Below are 18,004 nucleotides of genomic sequence, written 5' to 3' on the forward strand. Positions count from 1 at the left end.
GGGTGAGGAGATGAGAGGTGGGGGTGAGGGAGGGGTGAGATGAAGACAAGAGACAAACACAGGAGACCGTTAGTCAGGTTAGTGTGCGATGCTAGTCAAGAATGCCATCTACACAGGATGACCAAATCTACAGCAACTTTTGCAACATGGTAGTCACACAGTTACGAGTGAAAATGAGGCACAAGTGTAAATATAATGCTGGGGTCCATTCTGTTTCGACAGTTCTTTTAATGAACATTGAAGTCATTAAAAAATGCGAAAACATTCCAATGAACGACATCACACAGCGCTCAAGGTGTGATGCTGGAGCAAACCATTAGATGGCGCCGTCCCAACGACATGAGAATGTACAAAGTATATTTCCTGTCACATTCCTCCCTTTCATTTAAGGAGGACTACAGGCAGGTGGCACAGGAAGTGACAAGGCCCGGGCAGGAGGCGGGCAGAGCCATACGCTTCAGAGGCCGCTGGCAGACTGAGCGTGTGTGAGGACTCTGTACCCCGTCTGATCATCCCTACATCAGAGTCACCGGCAGGTGACACCTGTCTCTGTGTCGGAGCGTGTGTGTGGGTGATGAGGAGAGGAGACCTGGCACAGCTGGGATGTACCCCTCCTCCCTCTATTCCGTACGGGCACCGTGATTGGGCCTCGACAGGAAACAACTCCTGAAGGAAATTCAACCAGGAATAGAGAGTATCTTTCAAGCAATTCATCAAGAGTTACAAAAGGAGGACACGATGCATGAGAGAACTTTCTAGAGGCTGGAAAGTGCTCGGCGGAGGGCAGTTGTGAAGGGATTGTGGGGTTTTGTTTGGTGTGATGGGAGAGCAACGTGTGAGCTGGTCTGGTCTGGTCTGGCCTGGCCTGATTTGTGGGTTTGTGTTGCTAGAAAGCTGCCGATGCCCCGGTCCCTGTAGTTGTTTCTCCAGGGAAGGGAGCTGTTCCTTCTGCCTGAGGAAGCCCTCTCAAGTCTGGCCGACACATTCATTCCGGTCTGTTAGTGCAGCAAAACAGCCTCCCTTCATCCTTGGAACCTTAAATCTGCTTGACCAACCAAAAAAAAGAAGCACTACCCAAGAGCCTTTAATTCCCATCAACCCCCCCCCCACACACACACACCTCTCCCCCCGACCTTAACTGTGCTGCTTTACAGCCACAAGTAATAACAGGCTGAAAATGGGAAATGGAAATAGTGGTTTGCGATATGAAAGGGATTCACATTGTCATGCCTCCCTTGATCCGTGCCAAAAGCAAACAGCAATGAAATAGTGGCTTTGAACTGTCTGTTCCTATCCAGCCCAGTGATTTGAAGGATCCTCATGGCTGGAATTGGAGGACGCCTTCCGGTAACGCTTCCTAACGACGAGGCCTGGGAACACAGGTTGTTCAGCTGCCCGGGCTTGGCCTCACTCCCACACACCCGGCGCAGCGAGAGATAACACTCCCACAGGCTGAATTACACCAACACGGACGCCACAAAGATGTGCTGTCTTCATACACCATGGAGGATTGAGGCAGAGGAATTCAAAGACCGGAGACCGGTCAGAGGTCAGGGGTCATCTCTGGATTATTTAGAAAGGTGAGCAAATGTCAGTCGTAACATCATAGAAATTAGCTATTAGCAATTAGGGGCCAACGTGGAGCCATATTTGACACAGTCCTATACTATCAGTACCAAATCCTGTTTATACTACCACTACTTTTGGCAGAGTTGACAAGAATGACTCTTTCTGTTGGAGAGTTTTATTTCCATTCAGAAGTGTCCTTAGTGGCTTTAGTCTTTTGGTTCTGGTTATTGTTGACAGTGTCCGACGCTCAATGGTAACATAATGGATGGCTCGGTGCCCATGCTGAGAGAGGATTTGTTTTGACTGCCGTCCATCCTTTTGACGAGGGGCTAGTGTTTTCACAAACACACAGCCTCCTTTCACTGGGACGTTTGACAACAGTTGGCGGACAAAGCACGCACGCTGAGAGCAATTGTCCTTATACCGAAATAATGGGATTAATTTTCTTCCCAGTAGGCCAGCGAGACAGACCCACTCTTCAATGACAGCTCTCGGGCCAAGGAGGAGAGGGGGGTGGAAACAGGGAGAGAGGGTGAGCGGTGAAAGACAGAGATATAGTGAAAAGGGGAGAGGGAGAGGTAGAGAGAGAGAGGGAGAGAGGGAGGTAGAGGTAGAGAGATAGACAGAGAGAGAGAGAGAGAGAGAGAAAGAGAGAGAGAGAGAGAGAGAGAGAGAGGGGCAACTGCTGCTGCCGCTGCTGACCTCCTTATATTGGATAACCAGTGATTGGTTTGACACTGCTGTGCGCTGATTAGCCACAGCCTAGACTGAGACACGGCCCGCTGAAGAGATTCCTCCGTGGCTTCACCACTCTACCTCCCTCCCTCTTACATTCTCCCGCCTCCATCCCTCCATGTCTCTCTCTCTCTCTCGCTAAAATTCCTGTCAAGCTCTTCAGGGTGGAGTGCAGTGGGTTTAGAGGCACTTCAGTGCTCCAGCTTTTCTTTAATAACATTGACGTTGGAGCTTTTTCCACTGACATGACTCGCGCTTTCGCTAGAGAGGAGAAGCGTCTCTCGGGTTTGGCTCAGGAGTGACGCGCCTCAGCGCTTTCATTTCCCTCCTGTGACCGGTCTTGGATTCCTGAGATGACCCCCGGCCTCTTCTCCTTCAGGCTCTGCTCTAAAACACCCTGGCACGCCACTTTCGCCCACCTTCAGCTCAGAAGAGACAACAGCTCAGACCAGATGCCTCACTGGGAAGACGACACCGAGGACAGCGCCAAATATGTGGGTTTACTCTGTTCTACCTGCCTGTCTGTTCCTGGGCTGGTCCGAGGCAGAGACTGTTGTAGTGGGGGGGGGGGGGGGGTGAGGAGAAAGTTGGAGCATTGAGGGCCTAGGTTTGGGGTAGGTGGGTGATGAGGAGGAGGGTGTGGAGACTGTACCTGCTGCTGGGTCTGACTCTTGAGGAATTCTTCTCTCTTGCCACTCTTGTTCTTCTCTGTGCTGTTCTGCTGCAGGTGCTTCAGCCTGGAGGCAGCAGACGAGTGGAGGACTTTAGCCACACCCGAGGAGCCGGTCCCTCCCTGGGGAGGGGGTGGGGGATGGGGTGGGGCAGGAGAGAGGAGGGCGCAGGACACACAGGGCACGGGGGAGGGCAAAGATGAAGAGAGACAAGGGGGGAGGAGGGAGCAGATTGAGAAGTGAGTCAGATTTACGTTTCAGAGTTGATCTATTCAAACAGAGATTCTCTCAGTGGGACCCACGGCTGTAGCAAAGCAGTCCAGCGTCTCTCGGCTGCTGAAGGGAGAGACGAACAGGGTTTACAGCTGATTGAACTGGAACGCACATCCCACCAATCCCCACTTCAGAGCGACAGAACGGGCCCACAGCAAGACAAACAGGAGGATTTAAAGATGGGAAATTGAAATTGACAGTCCAGAAGCACAGGTCAACCGGGGACTCAGTCACAGTGACCTTTTCCCCCTGAGCTTTTAACTCCAATATTGTCACGCTGAAGACCTCCTGCCCTGCCTTTACTCACCACACCTGAAAATGAGGAGAAATTGTGTTCAGGGACACACCTTTGAAACCATATAGATCATCGGCTGTACATTTGCATTCAACAGTAAATTGGGTTAAAGGATGCATTTTGCTGTACGGGTCGTTTTCAATTCCCTTTTAAACTATTACTGTACAAAGCCATGTCCGTTCTAGGGTGCAGAAGTCATTGGAGTAATGAGAGTCTGACACGAGCGGTTACAGTGGGCCTGCTGATGAAACTATGTGTGAAGACACTGCAATCTCATGTGAGGCTCCGGGGAGGCCTTGTCCTCTCTCCTCGCTACTGGGGAAACCCAGAGTGACAGCATGAGTGTTGAGCATGGCTTGAGAGGGAGTTTATACACACACACACACACACACATACAGCCTTCATTCTTACCCTCTTTCTTTCCCCCCCCCCGTTCACTGTTTATAACCAAAGAATTATCGCCAAAGTTCCATCATGTTTGAATTTCAGATGTTAAACAAAGGTGGTGCATTAACCTCTCCCTCCCAGCATACCTTGGAATTTTGTCTGGTAATATGAGAATGTAATACCCTGACAAAGATAATGAGAGCATGTACAATCCGACTCCAAACATTAACCGAGTTGATATATTTTCAGCAACCTGGGCAAAATCGATGCTAATTGATGATGAAAGTGATGGGCAATTGATTTCAGAGGGGAGAGCGGCGCCAAAACACAAAGCAGAGACGAGAAGGAGACATACAGAGAAGGCGAAACAAAGGGAAGGCAGAGAGAAAGACAAAGCGACAGGATAAATGATAGTTTATTGTAGGAGGAGGGACCTGCCCTTGTTTACAGGGTAGAAACAGCAGATGGCAAGGCAGATCAATAAGAAAACAGTTAAAGCAGCCCTTCCTAGCAAGACGGCCGACCGATCATTAATCACAGCAACGAGAAGGAGGCGGGGAGGAGGGGTGCTCCTTTCAAACTCAACGTGGTTTTCGAAATAATTTAATAGAACGTAATCAGTTGCCGAGTTCTAAAGGAGCACACGAGATTGTTAGAGATAAGGGTGCAGCTGGAAGCAATATCCCACGAGGAAGCCCAGAGAGGGGGGAAGAGAGAGGGAGAGAGAGAGCATGTGCCATCCAAGAGACTCCAAGCTTCCAAACAGAGGAGAAGGTTCTGGACCTTGGCTATGGCGGGAGTGAACGAAGAGGGCTTGGGTGGGACCGGAGGCTTCCGATGTTCTGAGGCCGGAGCGCTGGGGGTCTGGCCTGGGGCGGAGTCCTCTCCCAGCTGGGCATCTGAGGAGAGGTTCTGGGTGCTGGGGTGGAGGAGCTGGGTGCTGGGGTGGAGGAGCTGGGTGCTGGGGTGGCCGCTGATCTCCAGCAGCGTGATCTCCAGCTCCCTGATGGTCTCCTCCAGGCTGTCCAGCCTCCGGTAGGTGCTGCTGCGGATGTCCTCTCCCCGGGCCCTCTGGCCTGCTCTGGCCAGGCTCGCCTTCGTACCTGCTGACCCATTAGACCTTAATGGAGCAGCTGCTGGGCTCTGCTGGGATTGGTCTATTAGGGTTTCCTCGGCTACTCTGCTGTGGCTGAGAGTTAGGGCCCTCACTCCCGTATCCATCCCTCTCCTCAACGCCTCCCCCAGAGAGTCCTGCTGGTCAGGGGGGAGGCAGAGTCTGGGGTTAGGGGGGCTGGAGACACGGCTCAGGCCGCTGGGGCAAGACCCTGCCCTGGGTGCTTCCAGCAGAGTGTGGAGCTGACCGTAGGCCTCCCTGACTGTCAGCGCCTCCCTGAAGAGCACCAGGATAGGACTCTCACTGAGGCTGACATCCAGGGTCTCCTTCCTGTCCTGTAACGGAAGAGTCAGTGTCCTCAGAGCTGCTTCCGCGCTCCAGCCGAGGTCCTGGGCTTCAGAAGGGGACATGGCCCTCACGTCCAGCTCAGTCAGCACCAGGGACAGCTCCTCTCTCTTCTCCCCAACTTCCTCAAAGGATTCCTGGATCTTCAGCTCCCGGAGGGGGGCCTCCTTTTGGGGCTGTCCCGTGGGACCCTGGGAAGGCTGGGTCTGGGAGACCATCTGGGGACCAGTCTCTCCTGGAGTCTGGCTCACTGGGGACGGGCCCTGTGTTTGGTCTCTGACAGAACCCTCAGAGGCGGAGGGTGGAACTGACGAGCACTCAGTCAGCACAATCTGGGGGAGAGGAGAGAGGGCCGTTCGGGGCGGGGCCACAGTCTGTGCCTGCAACACAGGGAGAACGCCTGGTGTTCAAATCGAGACGTCGACACTTTCAAACGAGGACGCAACTCCTGGAGACCTCCCGAACGCATTAGACAAACCAAAACATGTGGATTATGAAGCAGGTCCTACAGTGTGAGGAGAGTAGAGGTGGGTGTTTTACCTGCGTGTCTGGTGCCACAGGGCTGCCTCTGGGCCCTGATCCAGCCTGCTCCCACCGGAGAACAGAGCAATCCAGCGAAGCTCTGGACAACTGATACACACAACGTAGAGTTTGACAGCTGGACACACACACTCACACAAGCACACGCAGCCACTACACACCTTGCTCCATGTTCGAAACAACGGAGACGTCAAAGAACCCAACTGCCGGGAGGGGGGTTCTTTGAATCCTAGCGAACACTAAGTCCATCTGAAGTCACTAAAACGAAGTGTGTGATTGGCCAAGCGGAGCTTCCCAAACACTTCCTGGTGGGCCGTAGGGGTCCATCTGTCCAGGCTGGGCCGATCTGTCCAGGCTGGGCCGATCTTTCCAAGGCTGCCTGGTGGAGTGTGGGATTGGGCAGTGGGATCTTTGCGATCCCCCACTGAGGAGGACCGGGACCCGGGTGACATACGGCACCAGCTGCCTTGGCCTGACCTGAACACCAATCTGTCAGTGGTAATGAGGCCCACAGTGGCTGTGTGTATGTGTCTATGTGTGTGTGTGTGTGTGTCTGTATTCTCCCTTGTTCGACTAATATTGAGGATCTTGACCAAAGATATTTCTTTGTCAATTTGGTGCTGGTGTGACAGTCCAGTCAGTACCTCCAGTTCAGCAGCAATTCTCTCCTCCTCGGTCTCCTCCTTGTCCCCGGTTGCCAGGTTGGGCGGGGTGGACGCGGGGCGGGGGTTCTCCGACACGGCCCTCCGCAGCTTCACGTGGGGCTTCTGGGTCTCGCCTTCCTCCGATTCCATCTTCCTCCGTCACACAAAAACAAGTCAGAACGCGTGTTTGTCCACTCCGAGCACAGAGAGGACCCAATGACGTGTGTAACTGTATGCAATGTGTGTGTGTGTGGCCATATCCTTCTGCCCACCTTTATACACTTGCCCGGGATGAGGGTCTCTCCGCTGCGGGTGGTCAGCCCAGGGGATGATGGGAAGCTGCGTCGAGGCGGCGGTGGGGGAGGAGACTTGGAGGGCTTCTCCGTGCGATATCGCCCCACCGTCAGCTCATCTGTACGGGAGGCAAAACATCAACACGGGAGAACCAAACACAGCAGGGCACCACACCAACACCTACCAAGCTTTCTCTCAGCGTGCCACTCGGGGGTTGTCTTACCAGAGCCACGCCTGGAGCCGGGCTCCTTCCCCGACAGCTTGGCGTGCTGGGGCTTGGTGGATCTGTGCTCCAGGGTCCCGCTGTGGGGCGTCTGAGAGGGCGTGTTGGAGGAGGGCTTGATCTGCTTGGCGGCAAAGTCCAGGTCAGGGATGGCCTTCATCAGCTCTGCCTGGGTCTCCTCCAGAAGCCGGTTGATGTCCTGGGCGCTGTACTGGGTCAGACTGGCCCGCTTCTCCTCCCAGTCTCGTTCCGCAGCCTGGTGGAGGATGAACGTGGATGTGTTCAGAGGCATGCTTCAGGCGTGGGCTGGCGTCATTTACAGGCCAATGGGATGAAGATGGAGGTCAAAAGTAGGTTCCCTACCAGTCGGACCTCCACAGACACGGCCTTGTCTGAGGCAGCGCGGTTCGCCAGCTCCTCCAGGGCTCGGCCCTTGTGGGGGACCGGCGGGTGGTGGTCCCTATGGTGGCTGGAGGGGTTACCGTGGCTGTGACTGGAGTGAGGGCTCCAGTTGGACAGGCTGCTGAGGCCCCCTACTCCTCCTCCTCCCCCCAGGTCGTTGATGCCGAGAGGGGGACTGGTGGGCAGGTCAAAGTCGTTGCTCTTGCGGAAGTCTTCGTTGTGCTTGGAGAACGGGCCCGCGGCGTCGTCCTGCTTCTTCCACACCCCCTCGTTGACTTGCCTGTCGGGTTCGCACACAGGCACGAACACACGCACGCACGCACACACACGCGACAATCAGATGCCGGTTCATCGGGGCAGCTGTCGGGATTTAGCGCCCAGTGCTTGTGCTTGGCGTGCAGCGTACCTGCGCATGGTGGTTAGAGTGTCTGTGACAGTCTTGCAGCGTTTCAGCAGGGCGTCCAGTCTGTGGGGCTCCTCCTTCAGGAACTTGACAGCCTCCACCTCCACGCGGAGCACCACACGCATCTTACTCTGCAGGCCGGGGAACTGGTCTACTCAGGACACGCAGACAAACAAAACCGTCAATCACCAACAATCAGGAACACCCCCCCCGCCCCCACAAAAAAAAAAAAAAGTGATTTTGAAGTGAAGAAGTGAAGTCATTTTCCACTCCATCCAAATTCTCACATCTCTCACTGTCAACGTGTTTTTCAAATCACCCACACTGATAGAGCCGATGTCCTCACCGAAATAATTTTGCCAGAGTGCGGAACGTCATTCCAAACTAGATTCAATCAGTCATCAGTCTGAAGAGTGTCAGAGCTACTAGGCTGAGAGTGATGCAGTGCTACACTGACTATCTGAGATTGACAGACACATAATGACAGCCGGAGTCACTGATTAGTGATTGTCAGTGTGTGGGTGTGAAGATGTGTGTGTGTATGTGTGTGTGTGTGTGTGTGTGTGTAGAGGTGTGCATGTGTGTGTGAGTATGTGTGTGAAGACGTGTGTGTGTGTGTGTGTGTGTGAGTATGTGTGTGAAGACGTGTGTGTGTGTGTGTGTGTGTGTGTGTGTGTAGAGGTGTGCATGTGTGTGTGTGTGTGTGTGTGTGTGTGTGTGTGAGTGGCTCACTCTTGAGCTCAGTCAGAGTCTCTCCCAGTCTCCTCAGCACAGAAGCCTTCTCCTCCAGCTCCTGGGCCGTCACCAGCTTGTGGTTGACAGATGAATCCTTCTGGATCTCCTCCACAGACTTCTCCAGGTCACTGTGAGGGAACAGGCGGACTGGTTTTACACTTGTCATTTTCACTTATTCATTTATTGGACACTTTTAGTCAAATTGTGCATAGAAAGTACATCAGAAGTTCGAGGATTAGAAGTGCATGATAACTGTACTTTGTTGGTCGGCATTAAAGGCAGAGTAGGTCACGTTTTTATCATACTTGAGTACTATCATACTCAAATAAACTCCACATCCTGATTTCAATCAACCAACATAATGCTTTTCCCCATCGTCCATGCTGTTCTGCTGACATCAACATGAGATGATCCAGCAACACTGGGTCGACACACAGAATGATGTCATCTGTGAGCCTCACGTTGAATGTTTGCTCATTCAATATGGTAGTGGCTGTGTGTGGCCGTGTGTGCGAGGAGGAGCGATCGAGACACCTCAAACACACACACACACACACACTCTCTTTCTCTCTCATGCTGATGGAGCTATATCACTAATGAATATCTAACTTAATGACGTCAAACTGAAATTAGCCTCTAGCCATGTGGCTAATTAAACTTATGTGAATTATTAAATGGAATAAAGTGGCTTTTAGCAACACTTAATAATGACCATTGATTAAGTGGGCTGATATAATGAAGCAGATCATTTATGCAGAGTGTTCAATCAATAACGTTCCAGACCCTAACCAGGCTGGATTCTGCCGGTGCGCCTGAAGACATTGGGGACTTTCTTTCTGCATCTATTACTTTTCTACAGTTTAAGACCATGACATGTCCTGTATCAAACATTTAAGAAAGTGGGTCTTCTGTTCTGTAATATTCACAGATGTAAAAGCTTTCCATGTGTGTATGTATGTGTGTGTGTGCTCCAACTGTCGATGTGTGTGTGTGTGTGTGTTGATGTGTGTGTGTACTGACTGGAGCTGCTGGATGATAAGCTCCTCCTCGTTGAGGTACTTGAGTCTCTCCTCCTCCACCAGGAGGCGCTGTCTCTGCAGGGGGTCTTCCTGCTTCCTCAGCGCGTCGCTCACACGCACGCTTAGCTCCGCCTCTGTGCGTTTGACCAGCGTGCGCACCGAGTCCTGGTTCTGAAGCTACACACACACACGCACACACACACACACACAAACACACATACACACACGCATGCACACGCATGCACACACATAACATTATTGATAGGATGGGCATCGTGTATACTGATGACTATAATCAGACTGTAGTTATGTCTTCCTTGGCACTTGGAAACTAATAATATACAATTGTGCTATATTTGAGTTGGGCTTCTTGTCTTCGGATAAAAATTGCTTGTGGATTACATGAAGTGGCAAAGCAATTTCAGATTGGTGACATTCCAAAACGACTGAATATGCATGGGGCAATAATCTCCTCAGAGTGGTGTGTACTGGCCTTCACATCCTTGTCATGCTATGGCCTTGCCCAGGTAGTGATGGCCGTCTGTTTGTGCACTGACCTGTCCTTGGTTGCAAGTGTATGTTGTACCTTGATCTGAATGGTTCTATCCTTGAACACACTGTGTGTGTGTGTGTGTTTCTGCGTGTGTATGCGTGTGTGTGTGTCCTGATGTGCAAGCATTTTACTATTGAGCCATCCTGTCTTCCCTGCTAACAGAATGTGATTACTGTAGCCGCTGATGATGGTTCCTATCATAGTGGTGGGGCGCTAGCGTGTGTGTGTGTGAGTGTGTGGGTGTGTATGTGTGAGCGTGTGTGAGAGTGCATGCACGCCTGTGTGCCTAATGAACATGCCGACATATGAGTAAGACCACGTCCCCTCACACACACAACCATCAGGCCCCCGGTCAGTGAATGACACTGGATCACACAGGCATCCCATGCATGAATGTAGACAGAATAAACCATGACACAGGCTGTGTAATACATCCAGGTCCCCCCTGGTTGAAAACAAATGCTTAGCAGGGAAACTGAATCATGGACTGCTTTCATGGTGCAGGGAACAAAAGGAAAGGATATGGCAGTCAGGATTGGCGCTGGCTAGTCCGTCCTTGTTAGGCAAACAGAAGTGGGCTATTAGAAAGTCATTCATTCGGTTTCAGATGCAGCATGCTAAATAACACCACTGCCAGTCCGACAGACAGTGTTGGATTTTTGTGTTGCCATTCTCTTCCTATCCCAACCCGCCCGCCCGCCACCCCCCCCCCCTGACTTTGCATAATTCATGAGAACAATCCATTATTCAAGCCTGCAGCCGTCTCCCCGGGTAACAAGGCAGGTCAGAGGGTAGGGGTCATGCTTGGGCACGCACACAGGTAGTGGCCAGGGCTATCACTGCCCTGGACACTCTGCCCTCACTCAGCTGCAATATCTACCTTTCCCCTCTGCCCCTCAGCGCCGGGATTTTGACCCCTTGACTCGACAATCATTCCCCCTGTCCTCTCCTCCTCTCCAAACCACCCTGCTCCCGCTTCGCTCTCCTGACATTGCCAGGAGGTGCATCTCTCTCGGTTCACCAAAAGCGTTTAAGTTGACTCTCTCTCTCCTTCCATTCTGTAACCGTGGTTATAGCCGGGAGTCCGACGATGGATCTCCTCCTTTGATGTCGTCACCTTTGATTTGGCCTTCTTTTATGTGATGTCACCGCTGTCTTTTCGGCGGCATCCCCTAGCAACCAAGGACCACTCCTTGAAATGTTTACTACAAACACAGTCACTTCTTTTATCTCCTCCACCTGCCTGATCTTCAGTGCATACTTCGACCTCAATATGTCAACCAGACATCTTATTTAAAGTATGTGTGAGTTCTGCCTCGACATGGTATGGCAACAAAATGCATTACCTATAAACAGATTCTCCCAGAATGGAGACACACTCTGGCAAAGCAAACCGTACGACGACAGACAGAATCAGGTTTGACACCGATTTAAATAGGGTTCATACGAGTCTCCTGGGAGACTCGTATGAATGCAGCATGCGTTCGAGCCAGGCAGATGCGCGGGTGCGCAGCAGCAGTGGGTCCAGGAGGGCACGTCTCACCTGCATGTTGCGCAGCTGCGACAGCTGTTTGCGCAGGTCGGTGGCGTTCTGCTGCAGGTCGGCCAGGTGGAGCTGCATCTGGAGCCGGCTTGCCGGGCTGCCGTTGGCGGGCGGGGGAGGCATCAGGGCCAGCGGGGCCGAGGGAGTCTGAGCTGCCAGAGAGCAGAGCCGAGGTTAGACAGGAAATGACACGTACACACACACGGACAACCATTTCCTGAAGCCACCGGGAACGCGTGTGGGCATGCTATTAGTGGTCGAACAGATTGTAACATCCAGCTTCTTCCAGTGGACACACACACACACACTTAAAATAAGCTGTTCTGGGCAGGTGCAGGATGTCAGTTCAGGTTGCAGACTGATAGAATACATTCAATCATAGGGAGTATAACCACCAGACAGGACCAGAGACAAGAAGGGTCAGAGTTAGACAGGATGGGGTGGGAACTGCTCTCTGGGTAGCCAACCAGGGGGCACACAAGAGGATAGACACACCCCACGAGTCATACAGGGGTTGTGACATCACCACAGACAACCACATAGGGGCTGAGAGTCGAGAGATAAAGAAGATGGACAGCAGAGATAACGAGAGAGAAAGAGATAGAAAGAGAGGGAGAGAGCGAGAAACTACCTTTCCGCTTCAGTCGGCCAGCTGAAATATAGAAGCAGTGAGCCAGTTACCAAACATAACTGATAAGAGCTCTTGCTACAACCTAAATGCCCCCTAGAGACAGAGAGAGAGAGAGAGAGAGAGAGAGAGAGAGAGAGAGAGAGAGAGAGAGAGAGAGAGAGAGAGAGAGAGAGAGAGAGAGAAACAAGAGTGAGGAAAAAGATAGATCAGAGATAAGAGAGTTGGAAATCAAGAGACATCTTCAAACTTCAAGCTGATTCTGATGGTCAAATGGAGGCCCCTGCAAGCTACTTCTACAGACGACGGTTGACGAATGGCTCATTTGAGGGCTCTACAGGCAAAGGCGCGATCTCAGGACCAGCAAAGGCTTCAAAGGCTGCAGCCATCCTCTGTCTGAGCTTCTGAAGACCTGGCCATCCAAAAATCTCTTCAGACTCAATTATGCCAAACATGTTTAGAGGCTAAAGAGCAGCGAAGACAGGAGACCGATGTGAGGAGAGAGATTATGTGAAACGGAAGCAATAGACAGCGACTTAAAGAGAGACATTGGAGAGAAAAGTGGGATTTCAAGAATAGAGGGTTGGGCACGGTATCTAGGTCACAGGCTGAAGGGAGACATCCCTCTCTCCATGCTAATGACACGGCGAGCACAACCTCACCTGATCCTACTGCGGATTACAGAACTGCGCTGAGCCGAAGAGAAAGGCGAATAACTAAGGTTAGCAAACTGGTGCTAGGCACCTAGGCAGGCCTAACAGGTCGTCCAGGCAGGAGGCTATACCGAAACAGCCCTGATCCCTCAGAACACAGTACTCACTTCCTGTGGCGGAGCCGTCGCTGGCGGATTCGGTCTTCTCGCTGGAAGAGAAAGGGAAGGGCTGTGAGAACTCCGCCCCTTGGTCCGGAGGGCAGCCCGCCATCATGCAGAGACGCAGCAGGCCGCATCTGAGGATCAACGGCCACAGGGCAGGGACATTACGGTGCTAATGCCAACACCTGTACTATGTACTAGGTACTTGTGGACTACGCTGCAAAGGGCTGTCTATTAAGGTGCTGATAGGGCCACTATGCAACTGTACAGTACGCGAAAGTAGAAGATGCCAACTTGAATACAGTTTGTGTACCGTGTCTGGATCAAAAATGACACTTGTGTATTAAAGACTACTCTGTGTGTGTGTGTCTGTCTGTCTGTTTCTCTCTCTGTCTCACGGTCTGTCTCTCTGTCTGTCTCTCTGTCTGTCTGTGTCTCTGTGTGTCTGTCTCTCTCTCTGTCTGTCTGTCTGTCTCTCTGTCTTTCTCTTTGTCTCTCTGTCTGTCTCTCTGTCTCTCTGTCTGTTTGTGTCTCTGTTTCTCTGTCTGTCTGTAGGTCTTACGTGCTGTCGCTGTCGGGTGCTCTGGTCAGTACACTCTGTACCAGGCCAGTCAGGCTGGCTATCTGTTTCTCCATGGCCTCCATCCTGTCCAGACGCTCCATACGTGTCCTGAGATCAACGCACACACACACACACACAGGGAAATGATCCACCGTGCCGGACAACCGACTCACCACAATTGTAGTAGGAGCCGAAGGTATACAAAAACAAGCAAGCATGAAGAATGCCATGAGTCAGGCCCAGCCCCCGCTGACCTGGCGTCCGACTCCTGGCCTGGCATGGTGGAGCTGAACCCAGGCATGCTCCTGGCCCCGTCGGCCCCCGGCCCGGCCGTCAGACACAGCGGCTCCGAGCCGGAGCTGGGCCTGGACTTGGGGCTCTCCACGAACACGGAGGAGGAGGCCGAGTCCTTGCGGAAGGCCTGCCTGACCGGGGAGGCCCTGCTGGGGGAGCCCGAGTAGTCCCTGTCCCTCAGCTGCATGTCTGGGACCTTCTGCGGGGAGGAGGGCGGCATGCGGAAGCCCATGCCCAGGGTGGCCGAGGAGTAGGTGTCTGAGTACAGCTGCCCCCCGGGCTTGTACAGGGCGTCCTCTAGCTCCCCCTGCAGGGCGGCGGCGGAGTAAGTGCTGAGCGAGCGCACGGAGCCTCGGCGATAGAGGCCCCCGGACACGGGGAAGGCGAAGGGGTCCCCGATGGCGGCCAGCGACTGCGTGGAGGCGATGCTCAGGCGGCCCTCGTGGACCAGGCTGTAGGGGTCGGCGTACAGCCCCTCGTTCTTCATCAGCATCATGCTCTTGCCGGAGCCCTCGTCGTCGGGCTTGACGTCGCGGCGCTCCAGGATGGCGCTGGGTGAGGGCGAGAGGCCGGCGTTGGGGCCGCCGCCGTGGTGGCCCCCCGACGGGTGGTGGGGGTGCTGGGGCTGCTGCTGCTGCTGGTGCTGGGGGTGCCCCGGCCCGGCAAAGGAGGGAGGGCGCCCCCCGCTGTAGGAGAGGCGCGAGCGGGACGGGGAGCCCGAGGGGGGCGAGGCGGTCGAGGAGGGCAGGGTGTTGAGGCGGCGGGTGGGGGAAGAGTCACGGGACGAGTACACCATCTCCCTCTGAGGGAAAAAAAAGCCGACAGGATAGGAAAGGGGTTACCATGGCGACGAGGCCCACTCCGCCGGGGCGGCGTTAACGATGCCGCGTGTCGTGTCTGCGTCAGTGGGCGCACCACAGGCTGCGGTGTGGCGCATGCGGCAAAAAAAAGTTCAAAGCGAGCGTCGCCGGCTCCACATCGCACAACACAAGCGTGGCAGAGTATCGACCACCTTCTGAAGATGCCTCGGAGCAAATTAGACGTAATCGTCATTGATTATTCCTGCACTTTGTGAAGAGGAAGGGAGAGAGGGAGGGAGATGACAAGGTGGAGACAAAGAGACTCCAGTCCCCTTGTCCCCCTCTCCCCCTGCTTCCTTCCTCATCAGTCTGTGAGACAACTGAGCCTTACTCGGCCTGACAAGAGCCACCATCAGAACACTGGATGACAACTTACTGCTATCCAGCCCCTCCCTACGTCTGCTATCCAGCCCCTCCCTACGTCTGCTATCCAGCCCCTCCCTACGTCCGCTATCCAGCCCCTCCCTACGTCCGCTATCCAGCCCCTCCCTACGTCCGCTATCCAGCCCCTCCCTACGTCCGCTATCCAGCCCCTCCCTACGTCCGCTATCCAGCCCCTCCCTACGTCCGCTATCCAGCCCCTCCCTACGTCTGCTATCCAGCCCCTCCCTACGTCTGCTATCCAGCCCCTCCCTCCATCTGCTATCCAGCCCCTCCCTAAGTCTGCTATCCAGCCCCTACCTACGTCTGCTATCCAGCCCCTCCCTACGTCTGCTATCCAGCCCCTCCCTACGTCTGCTATCCAGCCCCTCCCTACGTCCGCTATCCAGCCCCTCCCTACGTCTGCTATCCAGCCCCTCCCTACGTCTGCTATCCAGCCCCTCCCTACGTCTGCTATCCAGCCCCTCCCTACGTCCGCTATCCAGCCCCTCCCTACGTCCGCTATCCAGCCCCTCCCTACGTCCGCTATCCAGCCCCTCCCTACGTCCGCTATCCAGCCCCTCCCTACGTCTGCTATCCAGCCCCTCCCTACGTCTGCTATCCAGCCCCTCCCTACGTCTGCTATCCAGCCCCTCCCTACGTCTGCTATCCAGCCCCTCCCTACATCTGCTATCCAGCCCCTCCCTAAGTCTGCTATCCAGCCCCTACCTACGTCTGCTATCCAGCCCCTCCCTACGTCTGCTATCCAGCCCCTCCCTACATCTGCTATCCAGCCCCTCCCTAAGTCTGCTATCCAGCCCCTACCTACGTCTGCTATCCAGCCCCTCCCTATGTCTGCTATCCAGCCCCTCCCTACGTCCGCTATCCAGCCCCTCCCTACGTCCGCTATCCAGCCCCTCCCTACGTCCGCTATCCAGCCCCTCCCTACGTCCGCTATCCAGCCCCTCCCTACGTCTGCTATCCAGCCCCTCCCTACGTCTGCTATCCAGCCCCTCCCTACGTCTGCTATCCAGCCCCTCCCTACGTCTGCTATCCAGCCCCTCCCTACGTCCGCTATCCAGCCCCTCCCTACGTCCGCTATCCAGCCCCTCCCTACGTCTGCTATCCAGCCCCTCCCTACGTCTGCTATCCAGCCCCTCCCTACGTCTGCTATCCAGCCCCTCCCTACGTCTGCTATCCAGCCCCTCCCTACGTCTGCTATCCAGCCCCTCCCTACATCTGCTATCCAGCCCCTCCCTAAGTCTGCTATCCAGCCCCTACCTACGTCTGCTATCCAGCCCCTCCCTACGTCTGCTATCCAGCCCCTCCCTACATCTGCTATCCAGCCCCTCCCTAAGTCTGCTATCCAGCCCCTACCTACGTCTGCTATCCAGCCCCTCCCTACGTCTGCTATCCAGCCCCTCCCTACGTCCGCTATCCAGCCCCTCCCTACGTCCGCTATCCAGCCCCTCCCTACGTCTGCTATCCAGCCCCTCCCTACGTCCGCTATCCAGCCCCTCCCTACGTCTGCTATCCAGCCCCTCCCTACGTCTGCTATCCAGCCCCTCCCTACGTCTGCTATCCAGCCCCTCCCTACGTCTGCTATCCAGCCCCTCCCTACGTCTGCTATCCAGCCCCTCCCTACGTCCGCTATCCAGCCCCTCCCTACGTCTGCTATCCAGCCCCTCCCTACGTCCGCTATCCAGCCCCTCCCTACGTCTGCTATCCAGCCCCTCCCTACGTCAGCTATCCAGCCCCTCCCTACGTCTGCTATCCAGCCCCTCCCTACGTCCGCTATCCAGCCCCTCCCTACGTCCGCTATCCAGCCCCTCCCTACGTCCGCTATCCAGCCCCTCCCTACGTCTGCTATCCAGCCCCTCCCTACGTCTGCTATCCAGCCCCTCCCTACGTCCGCTATCCAGCCCCTCCCTACTCTACCCACTCTTTTGGAGAGAAGGAGGAGAATGCAAAAGACTAGCTCCATAAGCTCCCGCGTTCGAATGTCCATTTCACCAGGCGTTGTTGTTATTGACCTTGTCTTTCATTGGGAAAGGTCGTGGTGGTTCCATATAGAACTATCGGATGTCATGACTACCTGATGTTTTTGTGCCTAGCTCTCTCAATTTTCACTTCCCTTCAATTCCCTGAAGCCATCTGTCCTCTGTGTATCACTCCCCTACAGCTCTGCTTCCCCTCGTCTTTTCACTGTCACCTGCAGGAATCATGTGATGGACAGAGCAGTGTTGCTCACGCACACACACACCAGACACACACGCACACACACGCACACACACACACACGCACGACTTCCACCCTTGACACACACCAGTTCACACACATTCAGCCCCCAAATCCTAATTTGCATAGTTCAAACAATTTAAACCCACAAACACACATACAGGAGCAGTCGAATGTCAAGACCGGTTAGCATGCAGGGCCGCCAGTGTGCAGTGTGCAGTAACAAAACTGAAACACCAGTGTCTAATTCCCCCACAGAGTTAAAGAACAAAGAACAGCCAGCTAACTTTAATGTTGTTCAAAGGGACGTGTCAGGCTCCTTGAAATCAGGTTTCTTGATTTCACTTCCTCTGACTCAGTTCGTCTGGGGATTTTCTCGTTGAATCAAAAGCACTTTGGGGATGGGCGAACGCGTGTATGCACTTACGTAAATACACACGAGCTCGCAAACACACACACACACACACAGTTTGCCTCTCACACTGCAATTACTTGCATGGGTA

General features: G+C 54.1%; 1 protein-coding gene across 1 annotated transcript in view; it reads right to left on the reverse strand.

The window, feature by feature from the left end:
- Positions 1 to 208: 208 nt before the first annotated feature.
- LOC146253104 (SRC kinase signaling inhibitor 1-like) overlaps positions 209 to 18,004 on the reverse strand; it is a 44,078-nt gene continuing 26,282 nt past the window's right edge. The window contains exons 8-22 of the mRNA XM_084676825.1: positions 14,004 to 14,845; positions 13,750 to 13,857; positions 13,194 to 13,321; positions 11,746 to 11,897; positions 9,651 to 9,826; positions 8,628 to 8,758; positions 7,899 to 8,046; positions 7,454 to 7,772; positions 7,091 to 7,346; positions 6,846 to 6,985; positions 6,574 to 6,723; positions 5,930 to 6,019; positions 4,714 to 5,769; positions 2,957 to 3,097; positions 209 to 666 (exon numbers count right to left, since the gene is read on the reverse strand). Coding sequence (XP_084532951.1) covers positions 382 to 666; positions 2,957 to 3,097; positions 4,714 to 5,769; positions 5,930 to 6,019; positions 6,574 to 6,723; positions 6,846 to 6,985; positions 7,091 to 7,346; positions 7,454 to 7,772; positions 7,899 to 8,046; positions 8,628 to 8,758; positions 9,651 to 9,826; positions 11,746 to 11,897; positions 13,194 to 13,321; positions 13,750 to 13,857; positions 14,004 to 14,845 — 4,122 coding nt within the window. The 3' untranslated portion in view covers positions 209 to 381. The remainder of the gene's footprint in view (positions 667 to 2,956; positions 3,098 to 4,713; positions 5,770 to 5,929; positions 6,020 to 6,573; positions 6,724 to 6,845; positions 6,986 to 7,090; positions 7,347 to 7,453; positions 7,773 to 7,898; positions 8,047 to 8,627; positions 8,759 to 9,650; positions 9,827 to 11,745; positions 11,898 to 13,193; positions 13,322 to 13,749; positions 13,858 to 14,003; positions 14,846 to 18,004) is intronic.

This window comes from Hypomesus nipponensis, chromosome 17 (assembly GCF_054491055.1).
Source record: "Hypomesus nipponensis isolate SF chromosome 17, ASM5449105v1, whole genome shotgun sequence".
NCBI lineage: Eukaryota > Metazoa > Chordata > Actinopteri > Osmeriformes > Osmeridae > Hypomesus > Hypomesus nipponensis.